Consider the following 10,113-nt stretch of genomic DNA (forward strand, 5'->3'; position numbering starts at 1 on the left):
CAAACATCCGAACGCTGCTTGGGAAATGCACGATTATTTTTGCTAGTAAAGTAGGTATAATTTAAAATAGTTATGGGACATGTTTATGTTGAATTCTAATTTTTCCCTGCATTTCTAGATTCTCAAGTTAATTTTAAGTTAATTATTTACATATGAGGTATTTTTAATTTAATTTCTTTTATTCAAGTATAAGAATTTATAAATATATTTCAATAAAAAAAAAAAAACAAATTATTTAAACCAGTTTGCATTTTTCATTCATATATTTAAGAAATTTTTGTCGAACGCTCTCTGCTTTACATATAAGCGCGTGCTAGAATACATCCGAACCAGACGATGCTAAAGTATTAAATGTCAAAATGTCGCGGAAACATTTTTGCCCGTGTGTACGCGAATGAAACATCAAAAGAGAATTTCCAGTGTCTCCCTTCCAGATGTCTCCTCGTGTAAATCGGGTCTATGTCTCTAACTTATGCGAGGTGAAAATAAAATACACCATAGATAGTTGAATTTGCAATTTCTATATATTTGCCTTAAGTGTGGCAACGCTAAATAAACACGGTATAAGATTAAATAAATTTTGTAGTAATAATACAATACGGGAAAAGTGATAGGACTGCCGAAATATTTTTGAATAAATATTGAAACAAATATCGTCTTTAAATTGGCGATACCTTACAAAAGTGAATTACACTTTGGACGCGTGAATAGTTATGCAGAAGAGCAAAAGAATGCGCGTGTCGGGGGCAGACAAGAGTCGTGGTGTTGTAAAGAATTTGCCCAGTGGGGGCCAAGAACGAACCACCAATCGTAAGCAATAAAAATGCTATTCTTCAAGCAGTCTAATTTTATATTGCTATAGAAATACCAGAAATACTATACCGTAATTTATGTTGTGCATTTTGCAGGCCAGAATGGAAACAAAACAAGTGGCCTTCAAAAGGGGGCTCAGCTGTTCGTCCAACGAAAAAAGCGCCGTTCGCTGCGCGCTGAGAATAATTCTTCCGAGGGAGAAAAGATCTATAGTAATACGAAATGTTGTGTTATCTGTGGAAACAATAATGAAGTAGTTGATTTATCTTCAAACCCTATAATGAAGAGGACAATGGCCTCCTACTGTCAAGACGACGGTGTGGTGAGTAAAAGAGTTAAAATAAGTTTGCCCTCCTAATTTTTTTTAAGCACAAAGTTTTTATCATTTTAAAACAATTGTTAGAAGTTTTGTTGAAGGATGTAAATAAAGTTCGTCGCCGGTACATTGCAGACCAAGGATGGAAATGTAATAACAACACACTTATATGTGAAGCTATTAGAATTTCTATCAACGTTCAAAATCGGTATAGCCAAAAGGGTTCGATATCCACTGTGGACATCCAAAAATAAAATAATAAAAAAGCGTTCGCTCTTCCGAAGGCAATAAGAAGCATACTAGAACTCTGGCGCAAAAAAGCTTTCATAAAAATTATTCGCCGTTCAGAGGCTGGGCCTTCTATTGAGGGGCGGTAGGTCCTTCTGATTGTTAAACAAAACAGAATCGCGCACCATAAATTGGAGAAGCTCCTCGGTGAAACTAAAGAAAGGATCTAAGCATCAATATAAATAAATATATGTATATATAGTACCGGACATCAAATCCGGACTCTAGGTTTTAAATATTTGTTGTGCCTCTTAGTCCACATATCATTTTATTGTATACTTAAATGTTAGTCATGTGGTTTTCTGCAAATAGAGAGGCCTACAATTTTATGCCAACTCCAAACGACAGATGGTTTCTTAAGGGGAGCTTTTTCATGGCAGAAATACACTTAGAGGTTTGCCATTGCCTGTCGAGGAGCGACCGCTATTAGACAAAATACTCTATCAATTGGTTTCGAAACTGTGCACTTCTACCGAATGCCGACCACAATAAATTAGCGAACTAATTGTTCAAAGAAATTTCTACTTCCAAGCAGAAAAAATATTACTTTAAAAAATACTCTAATTTTTTTTTTTTGAAGTTTGTGCTAAAACAACAAGGACGTTGTTAATTTTTGAGTGTTCGGATTTCAGTGCCTGCTACTGCATATACAGCGACTTAAACGTTTAATATAGATATATATCACCAGATTACTCGCAGTACAACAATTTAACTCGACAGTTTTATTCAACCACGTGGCTTCTAACCCTCAATACTCAATTGAAACATGAAGATGTGAAATGTACAAGTCTTTTAATGAGGTTTGATGAACAATACTCTTACTAAGGTAAATTAAAAAGGAATATGTATTAGTTTAACCAGGCGGCCGCCGTAACTGAATGAGTTGATGCGTGACTACCATTCGTGAGTGCATAGGTTCGAATCTCCGTGCATGAAACCCCACAATGATAGAAAGTTTTTTCTAATAGCGGTCGCCCATCGCCTCGCATCAAGACGCACACCACAAGTGGGAGGAGGAACTCGGCCAAACACCCAAAAAGGTGTAAGCGCCAATTATATATTAAATACAATATATATATATGATATATACTCGGGAGCGTGTCATTATTCTGTTTTACAAAATTCTGGATGACAAAATTCTGTAAATTGCAAAAAAATTCTGCTTTTTAAAATTCTGCTTTTTTAAAATTCTGCTTTTTAAAATTCTGCTTTCTAAAATTCTGCTTTTTAAAATTCTGCTTTCTAAAATTCTGCTTTTTCAAAATTCTGCATGTTTAATGCGAAAAATTCTGCTTTATTCAAGTTTTGTGATTTTCGTCATACAAGAAGTAACAAAATAAACATTTAATTCATAAATATACATATAGGTATGTTTAAGCGATAACCATATTTTAGTTTAGCCAATTCCAATATTTTTTGAAATTCTTTTTAAATATGTAGTGTGACTTAATGCATTTCTTTTTTTAATAATTCTTCGCAGCTGTTCGTTTTTTTTTAGAAGAGTTCTACGCAAAAATACGGTGGATTGCGTAGCCGGAGTTGGACTGATGAGGGTTAATTTTTTGAAGCGCGGCCGAAGGCCGCCCACGCGAAAAAGAGTTCTACGCAAAAATACGGTGGATTGCGTAGCCGGAGTTGGACTGATGAGGGTTATTTTTTTAAAGCGTGGCCGAAGGCCGTCCACGCGAAAAGAAGTTCTACGCAAAAATACTGTGGATTCTATCGAAACTGAAGAAAAAATTATTATTATTATTTTTTATTTAATATCTCGAATAATAATAAAAAATAATAATAATAATAAATTAAATAATTACATTACCTCTTTAACATTGTTAACATTGTATTTTAATACAGAATTTTGTAATACAGAATTTTGAAAGCAGAATTTTAGAAAGCAGAATTTTAAAAAAGCAGAATTTTAAAAAAGCAGAATTTTAAAAAGCACAATTTTAAAAAGCAGAATTTTGTTTTTAGAATTTTGTACAGCCAGTAATTATAAAGTTAATATTACAACATATTACTTTCTTTTTAGAATCTCGATGACTGTTTATCCTCCCTTTGCATAGCATGCGTATTTAAGTCAAGAGCTGTGGAAGAAGTTCAAAATAATATAAAAGTACGCTTGCAAGGATTTAGTAATGGTCTAATGTTGAAATCGACTAAAAAACAAAGTTTTAATATGGACAGAGAAGAATATGCTGAAGGAAATACAGCGGAAGAAGCCATTTTTGGAATAAATGACAGCAATGAACACTCTTCTCAAATGAAACTCAGTGTTATTAAGCGTTCCAATGATATGAGTAGTGAATCGATTCAAACTTCACTTGAACAAGTAAGAATCATGGAATCATGCGAAAGTAATTCTCGATTATGTTGTACTGCTTCCCTAATACCTGCTTCAAGTACTCCACTATCATTTAACCATCCGTCCCGACCTCAACGACACCAACCCACTTTAAGTAAATATATTTACAAAAATAGTGTGCTCGATAACTCCATCGAAAATTCAGATAATAAAAGTAGTGTCCAATTGGCGAACTATACACTGACTGAGATTTCACAGCTGTCGGCAATGCATAATGTGGACTCAATGAATACGAAATATAATGCTGAGGTGCAAACAGCTTTATACCAAGAAGGAGTAGAATTGGTGACAATATCGAACCATCCGTCGTCATATACAAATTCTACACACTCGCAGAACGGTCTAAATAATTCAATGCTACAAGTTATTCGTGAACGCTCTGAATCAGTTCTAATAACAGAATCCGGTGGAAAAATTAATAACTATAAACGTACTTTGCGCCCAGTAGGCCCGAGGCTCTGCCAATATTGTGGTAATAGCTACATACGCAAAGACCATTACAATAAGCATATACGACGCTGTCGAACACTTTCTATACGAAGTTTATCTTCCTTAACTGCCACTATTGAAGAAAAAAAAGAAACTGTTAGTGCCAAACGTTTTCGAATGAATGGTGTAAACAATTGTGCTCCCCCCGCAGCAATTGAGACATCCAAGCGGACGCGCAAATTTCATTGCACCGAATGTCTGGCAACGGTGGATAGCATCACAGAGTTGAGGGAACATCGAGCAACTCATCTGCGCAAATATAACTGCGATATGTGTGACAAAAAGTTTAACACCTTGCATGAGCATGATTTTCATCGAATCGTTTGTTTGGCGGAAAAGCAGGTCTGGCAAGATCAACAACGCGATGAAGATCAGAAAGAGCTGCATGTAAATAACAAAAATAAATCAATTGTCAGGTCGGAGCGATCTGTCACAAAATCAGTAATGAATTGCCGTATTACACGTGCTCGAAGTCGAGCTCGGACGGATGTGGTGGAAAAACCGGCAGAAAAGCCCAGATTAACTGTTGACGAGAAAAGTGATATTGATGCTGGTTACACAAGCAATAATGACGACGATGATGTGTCCGTTGCAGACTCAATGGATTCGAGACGAAGAATCTACACGGATGATTGGTTGGACAGAGGCAATGTTACTGAAATGTATGATCTGCCAGTGATGCACATAGATAATGAAAAAGAGTATGGTATGTGTGCTAAAATCAATCGGATCAAATGATACAGCCTGATATAAATTTCGACTCTTTTATTTTTTTATTCACAGATCTTTATTTACTAGAAAGACTAAAAGCGCAAATAAAAGCACAAGAGTTTACGTGTTTGGCCGAAAACTGTAACTTCTTCACAGACACACTATTGAACTTAATGCTTCACGACTATGTTCACCATTTCAAAAGCTCGTGGTTTTATTGTCAGAAATGTGGTAGCGTATTTACAAGCAAGTTAGTATTCTAGTTTCAAATATATTATATAATACATATTTGTTTGTTAGATTTACATAATATACTATATATTACATATACAGTCATGTGAAAAAAGCTGACACTTGCTTTAACATATGTCAAAACCTAATTCTGCTTCCATTCTTATATGTTGACTAGAATTAATTATTTAACTTCTTGCTGGTATGTTTCGTTGAAACAAAGAACCGTTTCCAAAGCACAAATATTTTGCGCCGTTTTATAATTGTTGATCATTTTGTGAAGTGAGAACCTTTCAGCGTGTGCGAAATAAAGACCAAGAAAGATTCCACAGAACTGGAAAGGATATACCTCTTATTTGGAATACCTTTTATTGCAAATAAGACAAAGTATAGGTACATATTCACGACCCGGATTTATACCTGGCCAAGGACTGTTACTACAGTGGCATTCCCCGCACATGTATGGGAAATGTTTATGCTGCTAGAACAGCAACAACAATACCCTGCCTGTAGCGCCCAGCTTCAAGAGTAGACTAAATCCCTTTGAAATAAATTTTTTTGTAGAAAATAGAATAAAATATATGCCATAAAAGGGAGCACGCGAACGAATTGCAGAAATATCTCTAGATCTTGAAAAATCATAGTGAAAAAGAGTCCACATTAAAAGTGAATTTTCTTTGAACGTCGCCACATCCGCCATTCGCAAGTTAAAGAAAATTTCGAATCAAAGGCCAAGGAAAGTGTCTCTTCTGTGCAAAAATGGTGCAAGAAAAATGGTCAGATGAGCCTAAATTGGATATCTTTTATCCCGGCAGCAGTACACAACATGCTCGTAGACCAGTGAACATCGCTTTCAAACCGCCACAAACAATTAAAATTATTGAACATGGAGGAGGATCAATTGGTGTGGGGATGCTTCTCCCAGTAAGGGTTGAATTAAGAATAGAATGCCGGTTGCCACTTATTGCACTTATTTATTAAATCAGATAATGTTATTTTATGCCACATCGATGGGTGTTTCAGCAAGACAACGACCCGAAGCGCACTTCGAAGCTGGCCAAGAATTGGTTTTTGGATAAAAAAAATCAACATATTGAGCTGGCCTGCTCAATCAGCCGACTTAAATCCCATTGAGAACTTGTGGCAAGAGGCAAAATAGCTTTGAGGGGTAAAAAAAGCAACCAATAAAATATCACTCTAAATGCTCATTAAGAAAACTTGGGATGCTATTTTCCAGACCTCATGCCAAAAATTGGTTTAGTTTAAAATTATGTTGTAGTTGTTGTTGTTGTAGCAGCATAAACATTCCCCATACTTACATACGGGGAATGCTGCTGGAGTGACAGTCCTTGACCGGATATAAATCCGGGTCGTTTCGGTAACGTAGAACCGACTGTCGTGGAAACGAGTTTTATTTAAAATTATCAACCTCGCCGATGTATGGCTGTTATACAAAGCAAATAAACACTAAAGAAACAAAATACTGTAATGATAATATTTTTGTAGGTATTTCAATATTTTTCACAGCGTAATATGACTTGAGCTCTTAAAATTTGCGTTTTGTTTTTCATATAATTTGAGTATTTTCATTTATTATTTTAAATGAAGTAGCATTAGTCAATTTCGAAATTAAACACAACTCAGAAATAATTGAAAATATAGGTAGTATTATTTTTCACACGACTGTATATGTGCTTTAAAATGCACAAATCTATACGTTATTTGTTATTTATAAAATCTTGCTTTTAGAGTTTTCTTGGATTACCACTTGGATCGTCAAAATGGAGGCAGATTCATTTGTTATAAATGTAACGAACAATTCATGTTTCAACATCAACTGGACTTGCATTTTATAGCACACACCAAGCAAGTGAATCACGCTTGTGATAAATGCAAGTGTGAATTTCTCACGGAAGGAAAATTGTTTCAGCATATAAAGCTTGAACACAACAATGAGATTGAAAAGAAACTAATATGTATTCAGAGTAAAACAACCTTCGCATCTTCTCGATCGATGGATGAAAATAGGTATATAAATGGTAGAGGGCATAGAAAGTATTCCGTAAAAACACTGAATATGCATCTACCGCGCATGCCATCAAAGAGGCCTTTGGAACTACCGGGACATAAACCATATCGCCGTCGCATTGGCGTCATTGAATTCGAGAATGAGAGAAACCCTAATTGTTGTAGTTGTAAATAGTATTTACACAATCAGGGAAGTTGCCCAATGAAATATTTCTTCTGTAGAGTCAATACAAATTTGGCAATCCGTACAACACTCAACAAGAACCAAATACTTGATGGTACAAAAATTCTATCGTTTTAAAACCAAAATATGTATGAAAGAATTTTTGTGCGTTGGCAAATATGTTTTATCCGCCAATCTGCATCCTTTGGTCGCTTTTTGTTTCAAAACCTAGTTTTGAGAATTTTTACCGTACTTAACCCATAAGAATAGTTGAGCAATAAGAATTCTATGACCTATCCCGTTTCAAACTATAGGAAATTTTATTTTTTGCACTAATATAAAAAAGATAAGGTATTATAAGATAGCAAATGTTTGTATATAAATTACATTGTTGCCTCACTTGTATAAATAAAACAAAGTGTAATAGCCACTGGGCCTTTACAAACGAATTGGAACAATTTGTTAGGTAATTTTGTATAACAAGCTTTACACAATACCAAGTACATTTATATATATATATATATATATAGGGTGATCAATCATGAAGTGCTTTTTTCAATAGTTAAAAAAAAACAAAAATGTAAATTATCTTCAAAACCTTTATTTATCATTTGAAAGGACATTCTTTGACATTTACTTTTTGAATATGACTTCATTAAAATGTTGGCCGCAACTACGCTTAAGGTGGTCCATTCTGAAGGTCCAATTTTCAATCACTCGTTCGAGCATTTCGACTGGTATGTCGTGAATAACACGCGTAATGTTGGCTTCCAGAGCTTCAATCTTAGCTAGTTTATCAGCATAGACCTTGGACTTCACGAATCCCCAAAGAAAAAAGTCCAAAGGTGTGATATCACAAGATCTTGGTGGCCAACTCACAGGTCCTAAACGTGAAATCATCTGCTCTCCGAAATGACTTCTCAATAAAGTCATTGTTTCACGAGCTGTATGGCAAGTGGCTTGTCACAGAACGCTGATTTTCATAATACAGTTGAACAGTTTGTAGACGTTGTTGCGGTGTGAGTCTTTCCATGATGAAATGCCAAACGCTGTTCAACAAATCCACGATGACAGTTTGCCACAACTTGCGCGCGATCTGTAAAAAAAACGCAAATGAAAAAAACTCCTCTTAATTGATCACCCTATATATAATTTTTTATTATGCTTTTTATATCGTACACACTTTGTATATATCGCGTTCAAACCCCCATAATGAGCAATCCAATCCTTGTGGCTACGCAATTAAAAAAAGTCTGAACTACTAAACCTTAACTCGAAGAATAAGGAGAAATTTCAATAAAGATGTATTGTACATCTGTTATATACGCAAGTGAATAGTTTTAGAAAAAACTTATACAATGCGTCATTAAAATATATAATTAGAAAAATTCGAGAATTGCGAATGTCTTTATTTAAAAATTGTTTTTGCCCTTTTTTTGTTGAATAATGTTATTAGTGTATCTTAAGAGATTATATACTTACATGTAGTATAACTGAAAATTTATTAATGAAAATATGTTCCGCACACCCATATATAAATGCACACCTAGCATATGCGTAATCTAGTTGTAAAAAGGATGTGTAATATTTCAGGTGTAAACCAGTGTCATTAGTTAAAAATACCGTACGCTTTCTAGTAACTTAAGCCACTATGTATGTATATTGAATTGTTTATACTAAAAAAATGTGAAAAAATAAATATGTGTATTGAAATACATATGTACCTATGTTCTTCAATTTTTATTATAACGACATAAAATTCAGCATTACCATTACGTTACCTACATAGTTCAGAAGTATACCCGAGTAAGTGCTGGCTGTTGTAGCAGGAGTTAGAAGAGTTTAGTTTACGGGTGAAATTGAGATATGACTAGCCTCTCATCAGGGTAGATTCTTTATAGGTACAAAATTGCTTTAGTGTACAGTTTACCTCACGTTGTTGTTGTTGTTGTTGTTGTTGTTTTAACAGCATAGGTAGCCCTGTCAGTGTAGGCATATCATCGGTCATCTTCGTCTAGCTCATCTAGGGGTAGGCCCAGGAAACATGCTGTTTCGACAGGTTGGGTCCAGAGGGAGAGGGGGGTTAGATGAGTCGGTTTGAGGGGGCATGTGAAGAGGTGGTTAGTGTCGTGCGGGGTACCTTCACATGCCGGACATGTGTTTGGTATGTCGAGGTCGATTCTGGATATGTAGGAGTTTAACCTGCTACAGTATCCAGAACGTAGTTGTGCCAGTGTTACACGAGTCTCACGGGGAAGCTGGAGCTCTTCGTCTGCAATAGTTGGTGGTTGGACTCCGATTACGGCATTCACAGGACGGGAGTTCATGAAGGTGGTGGTAACGGTCTCCCGGTGGATGTCGTTTATTGACTGTCTAAATACTGTCCGGTCCAGTAGGTTGCGGTCAGTTTTGTCCTGGATTTCGTCAGCGTAGTCTAAGAGGTGTCTCCTGACAATTACGTTCTGGATATTGTAGCAGGTTAAACTCCTACCTATCCAGAATTGACCCCGACATACCAAACACATGTCCGGCATGTGAAGGGACCCCGCACGACACTAACCACCTCTTCACATGCCCCCTCAATCAGACTCATCTAACCCCCCTCTCCCTCTGGACCCAACCTGTCGAAACAGCATGTTTCCTGGGCCTACCCCTAGATGAGCTAGACGAAGATGACAGATGATATACATACACTGACAGGGCTAACTA

At 35.9% G+C, this 10,113-nt stretch overlaps 1 protein-coding gene across 1 annotated transcript; it reads left to right on the forward strand.

Moving 5' to 3' along the window:
• Positions 1–562: 562 nt before the first annotated feature.
• On the forward strand, positions 563–9,121 carry LOC129246288 (zinc finger protein 479). Its single transcript, XM_054884983.1, has 5 exons — positions 563–810; positions 909–1,135; positions 3,450–4,977; positions 5,055–5,232; positions 6,963–9,121. The coding sequence occupies exons 1-5, from the start codon at positions 714–716 to the stop codon at positions 7,414–7,416; spliced, it is 2,484 nt and encodes an 827-aa protein (XP_054740958.1). The 5' UTR covers positions 563–713; the 3' UTR covers positions 7,417–9,121.
• Positions 9,122–10,113: the final 992 nt, after the last annotated feature.

Source organism: Anastrepha obliqua, chromosome 4 (genome assembly GCF_027943255.1).
Source record: "Anastrepha obliqua isolate idAnaObli1 chromosome 4, idAnaObli1_1.0, whole genome shotgun sequence".
In the NCBI taxonomy this organism is placed as follows: Eukaryota; Metazoa; Arthropoda; class Insecta; order Diptera; family Tephritidae; genus Anastrepha; species Anastrepha obliqua.

Coding starts and splice junctions, on each gene's coding strand:
- LOC129246288 (XM_054884983.1), top strand. CDS start 714: ATGCAGAAGAGCAAAAGAATGCGCGTGTCGGGGGCAGACAAGAGTCGT. Junction 1,136..3,449: donor ACTGTCAAGACGACGGTGTG/GTGAGTAAAAGA, acceptor CTTTCTTTTTAG/AATCTCGATGACTGTTTATC. Junction 5,233..6,962: donor GGTAGCGTATTTACAAGCAA/GTTAGTATTCTA, acceptor TCTTGCTTTTAG/AGTTTTCTTGGATTACCACT.